The following is an 18,860-nucleotide window of genomic DNA, read 5'->3' as shown; positions in this document are numbered from 1 at the left end:
CAGTAATGTCATAGTAAGTGATAGGGTTGACAGGGTAGATGCAGAAGCTTGGTCTTTGAAATGTCAGTCCCTCATTCATGCTGTGATGTCTGAGTCATGCGCAAAAACAAATCAGTACGGAATGAATGAATGGATGAAAGAATATTACATTTATATAGCACTTTTCAAGGCGCCCAGAGTTCTTTGCAGAACCACTGGGGAGCCACTGGAACCACCACCACCATGTAGCACCCACCTGGATGGTGCAACAGCAGCCATTCTCTACTAGCATTCTCACCACAAAGCAGTGTTGAAGGGGCAGGAGAATTCGCCAGTTAGGGGATGATTAGGATGCTAGATTTGTGGGCCACAGTCAGCAATTTTTAGCCTGGACACTGAGGTACCACCCCTACTCTTTTGAAAGATGCCCAGGGATCTTTTATGACCTTAGGGTCAGGACCTGAGTTTTAGGTCTCATCTGATGGATGGTGGCATTTTTACAACTGGTGCACTGGGATCCACTCAAACCATAGAAATGGGCTCTGCTGTTGACCACACCAGCAGCAATCCAGATTTCCTACTTGGTCTCCCATTCCAGTACTGGCCAGGCCCAATCCTGGTTAGGTTCAAATGGATTACCTAATCTCGGACATGCACATGATATAGCTATTGTATTTGTGTTCTCTGGAGGGGCGTTCAGGAAGAATTTGATGTCTTTCACATATTAGTGGTAGGAGAATTTAGAGAGGTGATGTACAGAGATTAGAGGTATGGGCCAAGAAATGAACCTTGAAGCACACCATTCATTACCTGATATGATTTTGATGCCTGACTATTCCCTGTGTCAAAGGTAGAATAAAAACTGACAAACTAAATGCAACTCAGATGCAGGGTGTCCACAGCAGTATTTAATAGAGATTGCAGCTTTGAATTATACTGTTTGAACTATGACAGTTGTAGTGGTTTTAAATATTAGTCTGTCTAAATGATATTGAAAGAATATAGCTGAGTATTCAAGCTATAAAAGCAATGATTTAGACTTGAACAGGGCAGGAAAACAACTATCCTGAAAGTGATGCACTTCCAAAAAGCCATTCCCAACACAAAACCCAACATTAGACTCGTTAGAAATGCACATCACTTTGAAAACTGAATGGAGAGAAATGAAGGGCAGCATCCTTCTCCAAAAAAAAAAAACGAGTCATTTTGTCATTGTGGAACACTGTAGCTTACAGATTTGAAGTAAAGATATATGATGTATGAATCTGAACAGAATTCAATGTTTTAGCCTCCTGAGACCCAAGGAAAAAAGTGTCCTTCAATTATAGGTTATTTGTCTTTGGGGGAAATAAGACATCTTACAATTTAGATTTTTTCAAATTTATTTTTATTTTTAATTTCACAGCATGCCCTCTTTAGTGTACAACAGGAATAAATATGTTTCCTTACATCAGTGAAAAGATAGATGCAAAAACAACATGTCCACTACAATGGACATAAATTAATGGGTGGGGTCTCAGGAGGTTACTTCACCTGTGGAGGGGGTTTATTTCATTTTTGGTGGGCAGGACTATTGTTTCATGTGGGAATTTACTTCATAACATATTACAAAAAAACTTTGACTGTCATCACCCAAGTCCTGTTGGAACCCATGACAGATTGGGCAGAGATTCATTTACAGAGCAATCCGTGATGGAATTTTTCTACCAAAACAATGTCCAGAATTCAGTTATTAAATTGGTAGTAAAGTCAAAAAAACCAAACCATGAACATAATTGTAATCCAAAGAAGCAAAGTCAGGTAAACAGCCAAAGGGTCAAATAACACAGGAAATACTTCTAGAACTAATCACAAAGGACATGCTCAGTAGGAAGTACACAATACCTTGCAATGAATGTATTTAACTAGTTGCACAAGAAAATTCATGCAGGTGAATTCACTTAATAGAGGAAGGGCAGAGTAACAGATTTCACACATTTTCTTGTAACATCCAGATCCTGGGGTCAGACACCTGACAGTACCATAGCACTCAGAGGCGCATCTTGTCAGCAGGCAGGGCAGGCAGCTGCTTGGGGCCCCCAAGCCACTAGATGGCGAACGAGAGCTGGTTTCATATTTTAAAATCCATTAACTTGTTGAAAATGGTAACTTGTGAAATAAAAAATGTTTACTGTTCACAATTTTTTGTTAATGTGAGATTATTTATTAAAATGATGACAAAAACTGGTTAGAGGGGGGGCCCCTGTGAATTTTTGCTTGGGGCCCCAACAGACCCTAGGATCGCCTCTGATAGCACTCACTGCAGTCATATCTAAAGATTTAATTGAGGAAAAGAAGGGAAAAGACAGGACAACATATGAGTCGTGAACATGAAATAAACTGCCTTGCAGTGCACATGTGAATTAAATGAGAAAATTTTTTATTTGAAGCCATTAACTATAAAGGTAGCAAAGGCCTCAGTAATATATAAACACAACTTGCCAACAAACAACTATGACATCATGGCAACCAAATATATCAATTGGCAAAGAAATATAAACTTGAATTTGTTTTGGTAAATTTGCCAAAACTTCTCCATGTCCTATTTGTGTTAGAAAAGCTCAATGAAGTGTGGACTAGTAATATTGGCCTTCATAAAACTGTTTCTTCTGACATTGCCCTGCAGTTCCATTGAATTTAGTGAAGACCTACAAAAAATATTCTAAATGTCCTTCATACGATGGATCAACAGAAGTTTACAGGTGAACTAAAGCAAGATGATGTTTGAAATGTAAATACTCCCACTCATTCGTGCTTCAGTTTTAGTGAAGAATACAGATGAAAGATTTAACCCACTGAAAGTTCAGTTTTCACCACTTTCTTCATTCTTAAGGCAAATGTTATATCCATATTTTGCTTTACAGTTTGACCTATGGGATTTCCCTTTTCTAATTATCTCAACACCGGATTAATCTGCTTTTGGGAAACTGGTTAAAAGAAATCTATTTCATGCTTCATTGGTTTCTTTTTGTCTTGCTCCCAGCTGCTCAGTGTAGACACCATGTTGCTCCAAGAAAATATCTTAAATGAGACACAATAAGAAGACACAATATTTCACTGTCAAGACCAAAGAAAGCCAACTGAAGTTATTGTTGAGTGAAGTTGTGTTTTGTTGACATATTGGCAAGAACCCAGTAAACAGCACACATTTTGTTTCTTTATGGACGTACTCAAAGGATTGGCAACTTCAAAATCATATTCATAGGTAAAGACCAAGAACTACTGTGATCTGTGTTTATCTGTCTTTGAAGTTTGAACATCTTGGTAAGTGCTGTACCACAATGGTGAATGTGTTCCTGCTGAAAAAGCATTGATAGAAAAACTATTAACATCTATTAATCTATTTAACATCGTCTGAACCATTTTATGATGATAAATTCATTAGGAAATCAAATTTAATTCAGATAGTCTAAACTTCATGCACCCTTGCTTTGTTCATTTAGCAACTAAGTATTCTAAAAATTCATAATTGCTTACTCAAACAAACTGATCTTCTACATTTAATCAAGTGGTTTATGCAGTAGTTTATGGGAGTGTTTCAGCAAGCTACCTAGCAATATTTATATGATCTAACTGACTTGCTAAATACAAGCAAGTTGCAGCAAACAAAGCCCTGTGGAAGGTGATCCAGTTAACCTTTTTCTTTGAAGAATGTTTGGTTTAATTAACCTTCATAATTAAGAGTAATGAGCTAAGGAAATGCTGCTGAAGCCAATATAAAGTGTAACAAGTTTACTTTCTGTATGGAGCTATGTGAAGATTGGATGGACAACAAAATAGTGCAATCTCATCTATCAAGCCATTTATTTTCTGTTTATCTGGGACTGGGTTGAGGAGGCAGCAGTCTGAGCAGGGATGCTTTCTTTTTGTATTTTCTCTAAAGCAAAGGCTTAATGTTTTAAGAACTAAAAATTGTTCATAAATTTTTTTTAACTATTTAAGGCTGCATTTGCCATTAACATTCTGAAGGGTAAGATCTGCTGAATACACCTTAAACTTGCCATTTCTATATCTAGTTTCAACATCTTTGGAATTTGCGTAAGTCTGTTGATGACTTATGTGTACGGCTTAAATTGAAGAAATTAGCCTTCTTGACTTTATATAAATGTATATAAATATATAGATACTTGACATGTGAAAGAGACTAAATCCAATACAATGTTATATTTTTTTACCATATCTGGTGCACACCAGATACTGTAAATTTTTCCCCACCTATGTCCTGTTAGGGGCTCCGTACATAACAGTGTAGAACTGTTCTCATTTCTGGTGGGGGTGGACCAAATGCTTTAGTATTGTGTGCCATGCGGCAGGGGAACAAAATGTACATGGATTGGGTGGCTTTGATCATTCAGAATGTTGTGAGTCTTCCTATTACATTGCTTTTTGTAAATGTTTTGTATGGATGGGAATGAGGACTCGGTGACAAACTAATCTGTTTTTACCACTTACAGCAAAGCCTTATAGTCCAAGCCTATGTTGGTCCCAAATTGAGTATATGTGGAAGTACAGTACCTTGGGGACAGTTTAGCCTTCTTTGGGCTCCTCAGGTACAGAGGCCTTTGTTGCGTTTTTATTATGAGTGAAGAATTGTTTCTTGCTCACATGATGGGGCTTGGAAGTATGTCGGCAAGAGAGTCATAAGTGAACGGAGAGTGCAGCAGGTGGAATGCTTTGTGTATCTAGATATATATCTCTAAAACTTTTTAGGGTAAGGCAAGGTATACCTTAGGCAGAATGGCGGTACATTACACTATACCAATACAAAGTTACGCATATTCGTATTTACATATGCTTACAGAGTAACAAGTGATTCTACTGTAATTTGCTGCTAAGGAAACTGAACATAAAGTGAATGAATCACATTTTCCTATTAAGATGATCCTGTCCTAATTGCAAATAACCTTATTTATTTTAAAGCCAGAGGGCCAATGATATACATTTTTTAAACTTTCAGAAAATAATTCCTTAAATTAATTTGCTGTTTAACTACATAATGATGTGTGATTGCCAATTATCTACTATCATCCAAAGGATGGCCAGAGCGTTTAGAACAAATTGCCTTTAATTAACACACCATGCATTATAGATACAAACTTTGCCCTTTAAAGACAGAAAGTCAGGCTAATTGGTATCTTGTATTTTGTTTGGTTACTTAAGTTTAAGGTTAGGACTGGGTAGGGGTTGCGGTTGTCATTGTTGGGATTATGGTTTTTCCAATAGAAATGAGTTGACGGTCCCCACAAAGGCATGAATATAAACGTGTGTGTGTGTCTTTGTCTGTGTTAGGTTGATCCTTCACATAGCACATATCTATCTCTCTGTCTGGCTGGCTGGCTAGCTGGCTTTCTTACTGTTGATTTGTTGTGCCTTATGATCAGTTCCCTCTTTTACAGTTCATCGTTTATTTGCTTTAGAATACACATTATAGTTTAGTAACTACGTTCATGTTGCCAACACAATGATGCAATATTCCAATCTCAAATTTGATAAAAAAAAAAAAACAAATGATATACTCATTTGGTTAAAAGACATTCAATAGTCCCCTGCAACAAAAGTAGACTTACAGCAATGGAATTTTTTTTTATTGCATTCATTTCCCAATTGATGGGTATGCGTCTGTGTAAAATTTGCATTGTTTTTTTTTGTTTGCTCCCGCCTGGCTCTTCGCTGCTTCTCATTGATGAAGGGCTTCTTCCTTGCTTTATGGGTCTTCAGTCCTCCTTCTAGGATCTACTGTCCTAGAGGAGCACTTCACACCTGCACTTAATGTGTCCCATTCCTTTTGAAGGTCACTTGTTGTCATCTTCCGATTCATGAGAAACTGTCGGATAAGTTGACAGTCATCTCTGCCATTAGAATGTTGCTTCCACCCTCTGCCTGGCTGGTGTTTGGTCATTCACACTGTCTTCTGTCTCACTTTGTTCTTGTGTACTGCTGTCTTAGAAATTTTGCGTCTGGAAGCAACTTGCCGTGTAGCCATCTGTCAGCAGAATCAGGATTAAACCAGGATTTTAAAATGCACATAAAAAAAAAAAGTGGTCTCTTAATTTCTTCCACATCTGTATAATTGTATTTGTAGTTCTTTGTATCATGTAATTATTTGCCCTGGCTATTGCATTATGAAGTCTTCTGTTTGGTTCAGTTTACACATGCAATTCTACTCAAAACATATAATCCAACCTAGTATTAATCATAGAACACAGCTGAACATGGAATAAAAGAAAATGATCACATAATGAGTTATGAAACTGAAGGTGTCTTTTATCATTGCTGCTGCTGTTGTTACTCAGGTTTTGCTGAGCAAAGCCTGTTTTCAATATGCAATTAATAATTGAATGTAGGTTTTGTACTGAATTTTCAATGTCTTCATATATCTTTTTGAAATATTAGAAAAAGGTGCTGACTATCAAAAATATGAGTTTTTGTTTCATATTCCTCTCATTCTTATATTTTTAGGTTGACATGCTCTGCCCAATGAAAATTACTGGAATCATCACACAAGGAGCAAAAGATTTTGGGCATGTGCAATTTGTGGGATCCTACAAAGTGGCCTTCAGTGATGATGGCAAAAGATGGAGTATATATCAAGACCAAAAACAGAAGAAGGACAAGGTAATAACCTAATTTTATAATTATATATAAGGTCTCCTCTGTGATTTCTATGACATACAGTGGCATGCACCCCTGGTCAAAATTTCTGTTTTTGTGAATCGCTTAGCAAGTAAAAGATGACCTGATTTCCAAAACACACATAAAGATAAAAATGACATATTTCTGCAATATTTAAAGTTTAAAACTAAAAGAGGAAAAGGCCCAAAGCAAAAGTTTAGGTGCCCTGCATGATCAGTACTTAATAAAACCCCCCTTTGGCAGGTATCACAGCTTGTAAATGCTTTTTGTAGCCAGCCTAAGCCTCGTTTCCACCAGCGCGGTGCTGGTGCTGGTGCCCCGGTGCTGCGCTGGTTTTCACTTGGTGCCTTTTGAGAACCAGTCTGCGTTTCCACCGGGTTAAAAAAAGAACGGAACAGAAATGTTACGTAGCAGGAAATGAATGTAAAGGTTAATCTGCATTTTGTTTTTTGGATTTATTTTGCAAAACCAAAAAATGATTCATTGCGCCATGTCCCCATTGCCTGTATCCACTTTTGTTTCTGTAAAGGCTCCCTGTTTCTGTTTAAGTGAGTTCATTCTCGCTCACTGTTTTACTGCTGGATCACACAATAAAAGTCTGCTATTAACTGAACTATACACCTCATGATCTCTTTGCCACTGGAACGCCACAATATTTTATTTATTCAATGTCTGACATATTTATACTTTATTGTTGAACACATTTATACTTTGTTATTAAATCTGGCCAGCAAATTGATCTTCATTCTTTCAGAGAAAACAACACGATGCAATGTTGCATCATTTATGTGAATTATACAAGTGATTTAGTGCAAGTTAATATTTTACGTAAAATATCTTATTTCCAGCAAATACAGTCCATACTATTTTAAACTATGACATTTTGTCCCCCATCTATGTGTGTTTGTTTACTTTCGCTTGCTGTCCTTTTAAGGATCGTGCAGTAACGTTAAAAACTGCTAAAAACTTGCTGTCTGCCTCATACTTTCTTCACCGTTCAAACGCTATAATAAGTTATTTATTCGACTTGCATATTTATACTTTATTATTAAATCTGGCCAGCATATCAATCTTTCATTTTTCTCAGAATAAAAAAAAAATATGTAACCTTATTCCGCTAATAAGCTGGCAAGATGTTTCACTGCCAGCACCGCTGTTATTAGACTAACTGTCGGTTATGGATTGAATTTTCTGGGTATACAGAAGGTTTGGACACCATAGGCCGTCCCACTTTCGCTGACGTTACTGTACCACATTCTGAGCCCAGCTTTTCTGTGGTGCCACTCTGGAGCCATTTTTTTCTGGCCCAAAAAAGTCTGGCACCAGCACCGGTGCTGCATTGGTGGAAACAAGGCTTTAGAGTCTCTCTCTTCTTCTTTGGGGGATTTTTGCCCATTATTCTTTACAAAAGGCTTCTTGCTGGTATCTAATGGAATACATTCTTCTACTAGTGGAATGCTTTGTGGGCATGAATTATTTTAATTTTCAGAGTGCTAGGCAGGTGATTAGGGTAACCCATGACTGCTGATTGTTGGGACAAGGTTTGAGGAATCAGAGGCTGTGTCCAAATTTAGGGGCTGTATCCTTTGAAGGACACAGTGTACATAGCCTTTGCATGCTGCATCTTTGAAGGGCCACACAATGAATATTGGGATATGTTGGGCTGCAAAGGATCCATCAAGTGAATCTGCAGTGACTCAGCAAAAGAAGCATGCATTTCTAGACTCTGTTTGAAGGAGCCGTTGAAATGCGACATCCTTGTCATGCCGCTGTGATGAATTCTGTCTTCGAATCCAACCTTAGAAGGATGCAGCCACTGAATTCTGAACAGCCAGAGTATTTATTTAGCTTTGAAATTTACATCACCTGGCCTTTCCTAATAATGATTGTGAACAAGCCAGAGCCATATCCCTAACAAACTATTAGACCTCGGTAAAAGCGTTCTGAGAGCTCAAATCTCTTGGGTTGACTAACATTTTGCCTGGTGATTCTTTCCTTTTATCCACTCTAAAATTGTATAGAACAAAAATAATACACGAATCTTGCTTAAATTGTTGAAAAAAAGTTTCATCCTTAACTTCCTGCCTTTTGGAGATCAGATCATCTTCTATTCACTTGAGTATTCGCAGTAACAGGAATTTCGACCAGGGCTGCCCCAACTTTTGCATGCCACTGTAAGTTTGTAAATGCCAAAGTAAACATTTACTGTAATAGCCATAATCATATCAGACTTTTTTATTGTCACATGTTCAAGATGTCGGATCAGGCAGAAAAAGCAAAACACACGGGATAGGGCCACATATTCATGTCCAACATTAAACTCAAGGAGTACAGCCTTTACAAAGAGAGTCCAATGGCCAAACAGTCACAGAAATTTCAGCAACAGGCAGTGAACTCTGACTCTACCATACACTAGTTTAACTAAGCACTATCATGGTGGAAAACTGTTTACATTAAACACAAAGGGGTGTTACCTTACATGATGGGAAATGCAAAACAGAATGCAGGCACAGTAAGCGGCTCTGGTGCTACAAAAATAGTTATCTAGCGACTTTAATTTTAATTCTTCAGGTCATTAGGCAAAGTATTATTGCAAATTGGAACATATACTGTCTTTATACTGACATCTACTACTGACAAGTAACTTTCCAGAAAAATAAAAATGCAATGTATTGTATATGACTATGGTTATATGTATAACAGTGATCTGTAAATGAAAGCCCATTTAACTAGTGCGCTATGAGATGATGCTGAGTCTTATTTCAATATGCAAGATGATCTTTGCATATAATTCAGTATTTACAAAGTGTAAGCAATCACAATATAAGTATTGGAAAACATTCAGACATTTGGCACTGAATTCAATGGAAAATGTAGTCCTCTGTTCACAAACATATCGCAATGAATGACATGAAGTAAGCTAGAAGATCTTCAAGGCAGCATTAAATTGTACATGTATTTTTAGAAAGCATATGTTTTATGAAATATGCGTCTGTAAATTGTCCATAAAATCAAGATATTAAAAATAATTTTCAACATAGCAACACACACAGAGAACCTTTATCCTCAGTTCATATGAAGTACATGTTATTTTTTTTTTTTTGTTTACAGCATAATTGTCTTCTAGCTGTCATTGATTTTATGACAAGATGTGAAGACAAAACGTACACAATGTACAGGCACTAGTAAAATAAGATCAATATGGGAGAAAAATTAGCGATGCATGAAGGGTGCAAAAGTCTATGACTTTTCACACCACAGATGCAGAATGAATGCAGATGCAGGAAACTGAATGGCATTATATGTGTGTTGCTGAATGTATGTGTCTCCGTCTTTTTTTTCTTTTTCTTTGCTTTTAAATTAGCCTTTTTTATTATTTTTGTTTTGTGAGTCATCTTCCTGTTTGAAGTCTTTCTCATAAAATTCACGGTAACCAGCCTCTGGTCTCTAGACAGTCTCAAGATTCTTGTCACATTTCAGTTATGTCTGACTTTTATTTCTTTCTGGAGCATTTCTCTTGTGTGTTTCGGCATTTCACTGTACACATTATTTTACACAATTTTGTACATAAGAGTTGCTGGACTCCTGCTGGAGCTGATCTTATCTTTCTGAGTCAAATAGACTTTGTGGTTCTGTTCAATTTATAGGGACTTGAGAAAAGTCCTTTAGACTTGAATGTCTTTATATTACAAAAAAAAAAGATATTCAAGTGGATGTCTTTTTTATACCTCAAAAAATGATTTTCTGATTATTTCTTTTATAGCAATAGACTTTAGGCATTGAAAGCCTGAAGCATAAAATGTGACCTTATTCCTTCATTCTTAAGTGATTGTATGAATGAACTTGTTAGCTTATATAATTGAGTAACCTTTTTATGCAAATGAAAAATGTATGTAATGAAAAATGGTGATTCACTGGATAATCTTAATTTTAAATTAGTACAATTACAATCACACTTCATCTTTAGGATGTGTTTATTGAGTCCAGATTCTGTTAAGCACTGAATTTTCTTTACAGTACTGGAACTGTGATTTTTCATGCAATAGTAATTTTACTTAAAGCAAAAATCTGGACACATTTGATTATCTTAATACTCAAGTTGAAATCTTAAGCACAAAACCCTAGGCAGTGTCTAACTTACACTCTCCTCTACTATGCATAACTTTGTTTCACGCTGAATTGAGTTTTAATACAAGGTTCAAATGAGCAGACTGGAAGAAAAAAAACATCCCTGAAATTTTTCTTTATAATTATTATTTTTTGGTCAACATTTCAATTTAAAGTAATAGTCTAATAAAACATTCAAGAGTTGTTTGGGAGTGGGGAAATTAAGTTTCTTGAATGTCACATTATTTTCCAACTCTCTGGACTGGCTAATGATGTCCACAGAGATTTATTAAGCACCAGTGCAAATCTGGGTGGCAGAAGATTGGCACACTCTATGCGTGCAAAGACGTCCTGTGTGTTTGCCTTCTCACATGCTCTTTGGTTTTATTTTTATAGTTTGGTGTGAGCCCTTACTGTGAAATGTCATTCACACTGACACAATATTTATTTCAAAGTAAGTGATTGATTTTGTAGAAGCTACCTGTAGTGCATCCTCTCTGCCCCCCTAAACCTCATATAATTATCTATGCATAAATAATATATTGTGAATAATATAATAGCTAGATGTAGATGGTGCTAGATGACCAGGGTAAGCAGTGGATGTATGAATGGATGGATGGAAATTATCAGTGTATATTTATGATTTATGGAAGTCCAGAGAGGACATTTCATCATTATTTCTTTCTCAAGATATTTTTCTTGTCCTCGAAATAAAAGTTTAGACATCAAATTTTTTTTTTTTTGTTTCCCTGATGTGGTGATGTAGATGATCACCTGTTTCACTGTGTGTGCCACAGCATCAAGCAACTAGCTACTTGAACCTTATCAATGGCGTAGGAGAGAGTTTGAGATTGCCAGGAACTTAAGCACAAAGGTTTGTTTTTTGGGGTGACAGATTAAATATGCTGAACCCTGTGATGAAGGTTAATAATCAGTCTTACTCAAAATGTATTGTTTCTTTCCAATAATTCCCTTAACCAACTAGTGGAGATCTAAGGAGAAGTTATCATTAGACTACTTAGCAATTTGTGATTATGTCCACTCGATTAGATTAAAACTTAGTACTTAGTTGTTAAATAATTCTATCTCACAATGTTCTCTTTTAGTAGAAAATGTATTCATTGCTGTGATTTAGTTGCCCTCTTTTTTCTCAAGTGACGGACATGAATATGATAATTGTCTAACACTTTCAGACGTACTGCTATTTCTGCTTCTGACAATGCATGATCGACATAAAATCAATTAAATTTGTCCATGATAATTATGTGTAGCTAACTAAGCTGCAAAACCTCAAACTCAAAACTCAAACTCAAACTCAAACCTGTTACAAGATCACTGGGAAAAGTAGTGGTCTCGAAATAAGCAAGTTTTTTCGAGATCACAAGAAAATTAACTTGTGATCTTTATTTCAGGATCATGACTTATTTTTTGTGATCTCAGGATAACAGGAAGAAAAAAATGATGATGTTTTAATACAAGTCTCTGGACTTCTGCAATAATAAACATTCAACAGATAGAAAATGTAAATATTTTTACAATTACAATTACATTTAAACAGAATTATTAACACTTTAGAAAACAATCAGAGCATTTTCATTTATGAAATGGTAAGAATGGTTCTTCATCACTTTCACTATAATCAGGCTTGAAAATGTAATTATTGTTTAATTATGCAATTGTCACACTGGAATATTTGAAATATGCCAGTCTTCCTGCTTTTGTTACTTATTAAATGTGCATCACTTTTATGATTAGCTTCCTTTCCTTAATGGCTCATGTTGACTTGGAGGCATGACTAATATGATTGCTTGGGATGAAAGTGAGCCAACACTAGCACACCAACTGGCTCGTAGGTTTAGGTATCATTACCAAGGAGCAAAGTTCCATTAAGCGAAATATTCTCGATTATTTTCTTTCACTTACAAAGTAACATATGAACTAACTCAGCTCTCTGGTTAACAACACACTCTACTTGTTAATAACACTGTGATTTTATTTTTTTCCACAGTTTCCTTTATTTTCATGTGTTTCAACAATGCTCTAATGTTTTTCATATAGCTACTATATGTGTTATCTCATGCATTTATTTAAATCATTACCAACTAAACGTCTTTGTGGACATTGTTTTCCCTCATTTATATTGAACTGCAACTCTGTTTAAGCACTATTACATATTGTACTTGTCTTCATCAGGTGTTCCAAGGAAATTTTGACAACGACACACACAGAAAGAACTTGATAGATCCACCCCTTTATGCCAGGTTTGTACGGATCCTACCATGGTCATGGTACGGCCGGATCACTTTGCGGGTGGAGTTCCTAGGATGCACAGAAGAAGACTGAATATCTTTATTTTCCAAGGTGTACTGAAATATTGTGTCTCACTAAATATTTCCACATGAACTCTGTTGAACATATTCAACATATTTGAATATTTTCCAAGAATAAGTATTTTGTCATGGAAGACCAAAGTTTACTTTGTGCAATGATTTGAAATTCTTCTTTTTGTCATATCAGTTTTCTTTCATATTATTATTATTATTATTATTATTATTATTATTATTATGATTTTACTCTGCATGGAAACTTTTTGTTTGATATAATGGAGAGTGAGAGTACATGATCACATTGTTGATTAGACCTGCCAGTGTCATATGAAATGATATATAGATATATGAAAATTGTATGAATTAATGCATTAAATTGCATATGGTCAGAATTCAGCAGAATTTGGTTATTGCCAAAAATTGCATAAAATATGACATTGGTGTTTTAATTTTTGTGAGATGACTATATTATTTTGTTTACATGGTTGTAAAATAGTAATAATTCCATACCCTGTATATGAAAATTTGTGTAAATTATAATGTATATTCAATTTAAAAGTATGACAATGAAATACACAGCCTCAAGATTCATCTGTGTCTACTTTAACATTTATGTACAATGTACATTCTGTGAAGATTTCAAATTAAATGCACTTGTCATTGAAAAAGTGACACTGCCATATATCGAATGATTATATATAGAATCCTTCTTTGAGTTAATTTCTTATTACAGATATTTTTGTAGCTTATTTGTAATTTTGTATTCTGTGGTCTTTTTTTTGTCATCTTGCCCTTGTTTTGTTTGGTCTTTTAATTGCTGTATTTATAGTATTTTGTGTTATCTAAATCATATTTAACAGCTCAGGATAGAAGTCACCTGTCTGATTTTTTTTCCTTTCTTTTATTCAGAAACTTGTGTTAAAGTTCTTAAAGAGTAATTTAGTTCAGGAAAGACCTTCTATATTATGCAAGCACCAATATGCAGACAACATCAGTATGGATAAATATGGGAAGCTAATATTCAGTGCAATGAAAAAGCCAATTATTTAGTTTCCAAACTGTTGAGCAGTATATATTGTGTAGGGGTTGGGAGCGTGACCACATTTGTCCCAGGAAGGAGAGTCGGGGTGGTTCATGCTGTTTTTCAGTTGTTCATTTGAATTAGTTTGCCCCAAGCAACTTGAACACCATTGCAGATAGCAGTTCCAAGACCTGTAATCTTCTGTTGTTCTTTGATTTTTTTTATCGCAGTATCATGCTAAACCATTCTTGTCCTATCCATGTGTTTTTATACATACAGGTATTGTTTTAAAAAAAACGAAATGCATCCATATATTTTCAAAATATAAACACATGGACACATATGTCTGTATTTGTCTGAGATGATGTAAAAAGAACACTAACAGTTGTTGCTGTATCAGTGTATATCACTATATGAGTGTTACTTCTGCAAGTCTGTCATGAAAATAATTTGTTAAAAAGTATGATACCCTTGGTAAAAGAATTGTATATGGATTGTCTCATTAGTACAACCACTCACAAAGTCTGCATTCTGCAGTAAATAATATTTCATGCAGTTTTTACCATTTATCTGCACTGTATTGACTATGTTAGTTTTAGTATAATAATTTACATAATTTGCACAGCAATTATTAATTTGAATTTTAAAAAAACATTAAAAAATGAAATCTAATTTGGCTTCCAAATGATGACCCGGTAAAGATATCACCTAAACTGACAAATTAAGTATGTTTTGGTTTAAAATAAATTTCTGATAATTGTTCCACATGTGCACATGCATGGAATAAATGCAAGCTCAGTTTCTATAGGAGACAGTAATGAAACATTTTTATTATTTTATTTTTTTATTATTTTTATGTAGCCTTCTTAACTGACCATCTTTTTGTCAACTTCTTGTTTCACTGTGGTCCTGTTTTGGGTAATTGCTTCGCAACTTCATTAGACTGGATTATACTGACTTTTGCCTTAAATCCATGTCATTTTTAAGTAGATTGCTTGTGTACTGAATTTTACATACAGGTCTTTTTTTTTAATGAAACCAAAAACAGACCACAACTCCTGGCCTTTTTGTGTCTTGAATTTCATCATTTTATTGTATAAGTATATAAAAATTGTACTTATTTTATGGTGACAGGATAAAGTAGAAGAGTGGGAAGGGAAGGTTTTCTTGGGTAGTGTCTACTGTGTTACATATGAAAAGTAGCTACTTACATGGAAGCTCATTGGTAAATAAAATGCTGTCTGTGATCTGAGTAAATTGTCTTTATTTTGAATTGCAACAAGAAGATGGAGAGATGCTTTTTGGTGGAAATTCAGCTAATTAAATTGAATGATTCATGTTTGAAAACATGTAATTAAACTAGAAAGGGGGGCTGTCAAAACGACAGCATTGTACTCCTTGGACGGCTCCTTCTCCTGCTGCGTCCACAAGGGTTATAGTCAATTCACCCTATTCCAAGTCCAAGTCATGAGTTCACCAGGTGGGGGTCATGCCATGAAACGATACCATGAGTCCTGGAGCAGGGACGGCCATTGCAAAAGTCTTATTGGCATTTGGATCCCTCATGGGATCCCTCATTGATGTCATTGGAGTCTGTCCACATGGGTCTAAATCCTCTTGACTTCACTTACGCCCTTTCTGGTGAAACATACGTGAATGTGTCTTACCTGAAACTGGAACTGCAGCTTTTTGATGAGGAGGTCTTGAAGCCAGAGACTGATGACTTAGAGCAAGACCATCAAGGCTATTGTCGTCGGTAAACTGAATGAGAAAAATGATGCTGCTACTGATGACCTCCTGTAGGGGAACCGTCCACTGGCCCAATGGCGGAATCCAGTAGGACAGCCGAAGGCTTGAAATTAGCGCTTCTGTAAAGTTACTTACCCGTTGTAGGTAAAGACCAAATTACATCTGACTCCATTTTAAGTAAAGATCTTTATTGGCAAGTTTAGTCATGACATGTCTGTTATTTAGATTACTTCTGGGCTGTGCCTTCTATTGCTGAACTCTCACTAATCCCGGACGATGTGGCGCATCGGATTCGCCTCGGCCGATAAGGCGATCCGTGACTCTGCTATGTACAGTAGGTTTAGATGTTGGACAACCACTACAAGGTAATACAATGCTAGCCTGGATACCCGTCATGACCCGGCGGCCCTTAACGCCCCAGAGGCTCAGCTGACCATTGCCGAATCCGAGCTAGTGAGGGCCACAGAGGTTAAGCCGATGTCTGCCGTAACTCAGCGTGTGTACGCCTCAGAGGCTGGGCCGGTCTATTACCGTAACCCAGCGTGTGCGTACAGTACCTCAGAGGCTGAGCCGGACTTTGTGTCGGAACTCAGCGTGTGCACGCCTCAGAGGCTGGGACGATCAACCGTAACCCAGCGTGTGCGTACCTCAGAGGCTGAGCCGGACTTTGTGCCGTAACTCAGCTTGTGCGTGCCTCAGAGGCTGGGCCGGACCTGCCGTAACCCAGCGTGTGCACGCCTCAGAGGCTGAGCCGGTCTTTTACCGTAACCCAGCGTGTGCGCACCTCAGAGGCTGAGCCGGCATACACCGTAACTCAACTTGGGCAGCCGCATCGGGTCTCGTAGAACGGGGTCGATTCAGAGGCTGCAAGAGAGTGTTAGAATAACCCCAGTCTCTGAGGAACATGCAGAGGTTCAGCAAAGTCAGACAGCCAAGAAGTAATCAAAACACAGGTTATTCACAATTAATATACATTACACCAATTTAACCAAATATAGTGTTGCAATCATTTTAACATGTGGCCACAATTCCTAAACTATATAATCCAATTAAAAGTATACAACAATTCCATACCTCAGCTGAGTGGACACATAGTAACTGCAGAAAATATCTGATTACAGATGAAGATTCATACAGCACTATGTGGGAGCTCTGATTACAGAGTGACTCCCCATGTTACTCTGGAGCTCTTCCTTAAGTATTCCAAACCAGGCGACAGGCTGTATCAAAGGTTGTGATTGATTATTTTAGGGCCTGCCCTGATCTTGTGTGTGTGTCTTGGAGAACTGTTGATCTTATCAATTCTCAGACCCTCAGCCAATCAAATTGCTTTAGGGGGAACGTGACAACTCCTTTGTTCTACCAGGTGATAAGATCCTCCACTTTGGTGGGTTTAGTCTTACTTTCTATATTTCTCTTATGTGAACACATGCCGCTTTAAGGTTGAGAGTATTGTGCCCGTCGTACTGTGACCATTCAAACGAGACCAAACATGGGTGTGTGTGTCCTTAATGTATACCTCCTGTGTAAGTGTGAGTTAGTGAATGTAGGATGCATCTGTGTCTTGACGCAGCCAGGCCTTGTCGCTGGAATTTGGCTGCAGGGTTCTGGCCGCCCAGTGGGGGTGAGGTGTCCCTTTTGATGTGGTGATCAGGTGATTTGGGTCCAGTCTTGTCGGAGCCGGTGGACCTTTGCTTCAGGACACTGGGTGGAGCATTACAGGCTTGCCAGAGCTCAGACCGACGGGGCCTGCAAGGCCTCCAGCCTTACACTCCTGAACCTGGAATCCCTAGTTGATCCTCAATTCAAGACCTACTGCATGAAAGATGATATGGTTGAGGCCAAGAATCCAGAGCTGTGGGTCATGCTGATTGGATGTCAGAGCACATCACAAGCTACTCTCACATTTAGAACTAATGCAGTGGGTGGAGATGGAGGAGATGATGCAGCTATACCAGCCAAAATGTAGAACAACACTGAGCAGCTTTTTCAAGAAGTTCTACTTTGTTGCTACTTGGCAGATTACTGTTCCATATAACTTGTGTTTGACTTGTGTATATGACTTGTAAGACAAGTTTGCCTTGTCTTACAGTCCAGCAGCCTCCTGATGCAGACAGCAATACCAATCCCCTGATATGGTAACATGTTTGTCCTGGCAGTTTCTACAATGATTTCTACAACTGTTCTTTTTCTGTGGCAGAATGATTATATAACACACAACTTTATAAAAAATAAAACTAAAAAAATTACAAATTGGATGGACGAGATTTAATTTATTGTCGGCTTTCTGAAACCAACAGTCAAAATTTGCATACACCTGCTTAGATAATTAATTCGGTCTTTTAAATTGGTGCCAAAGCCTCTTAACTGCTTGTTAGTGATCATGATTCACTACAGCTAGTAGCTTCTCTGTGGAAACATAAAAATGGATCATTTGACATACCTCATTAGATTGACTAATACATGTTACAGTGAGAAAGTCCAAAGAACGCAGTGCAGATCTGAAAAAGAGGACTGTATGCTTACACAAGTCTCTTGGAATAATTTCTAAACAACTACAGATCCCAAGATCATTAGTTCAGACAATTGTTCGTAAGTACACGTCATATGGAGCGGTAGTCTCTTTGCCAAGGTTTGGAAGAAGACCCAAACTGTCACCCTCAGCTGAGAAGAAAGTAGTATGCATGGTCAGATGCAACCAAAGAACCATCAAGGCACATGTCTACCATGGTCTGGAAGCTGCTGGAACACCGTTGTCACTCTCCACAGTCAAGAGAGTTTTATGTCGTCATGGGATGAGAGCCCGCCGTCCAAGAACGAAGCCCCTGCTACAGAATCAGCACCTTCAAGCTTCAAGTTTGTGACTGATGACATCGACAAAGATACAGCCTTCTGAAGGAAAGTTTTTTAGTCAGGTGAGACAAATATTGAGATGTTTGGCCACAATGCGGCTGCAGGGATTGCCGTCTTAGGAGTTGTTTCCTTTTGCTTTGCTCCTGCGATTC

The 18,860-nt window shown here is 37.3% G+C and overlaps 1 protein-coding gene across 2 annotated transcripts in view; it reads left to right on the top strand.

Moving 5' to 3' along the window:
• The window catches only part of edil3a (EGF-like repeats and discoidin I-like domains 3a), a 96,939-nt gene extending 81,586 nt beyond the window's left edge, over positions 1 to 15,353 (top strand). For both annotated transcript variants that reach the window (XM_023824064.2, XM_023824062.2), the window contains exons 10-11: positions 6,478 to 6,633; positions 12,952 to 15,353. In XM_023824064.2, coding sequence (XP_023679832.1) covers positions 6,478 to 6,633; positions 12,952 to 13,101 — 306 coding nt within the window. In that variant the 3' untranslated portion in view covers positions 13,102 to 15,353. The remainder of the gene's footprint in view (positions 1 to 6,477; positions 6,634 to 12,951) is intronic.
• The last annotated feature ends 3,507 nt before the right edge of the window (positions 15,354 to 18,860 follow it).

Source organism: Paramormyrops kingsleyae, chromosome 2 (assembly GCF_048594095.1).
Source record: "Paramormyrops kingsleyae isolate MSU_618 chromosome 2, PKINGS_0.4, whole genome shotgun sequence".
Taxonomy (NCBI): domain Eukaryota; kingdom Metazoa; phylum Chordata; class Actinopteri; order Osteoglossiformes; family Mormyridae; genus Paramormyrops; species Paramormyrops kingsleyae.
Note: the sequence above shows the minus strand (reverse complement) of the source record. Positions and strands in the feature narration are given on the sequence as shown.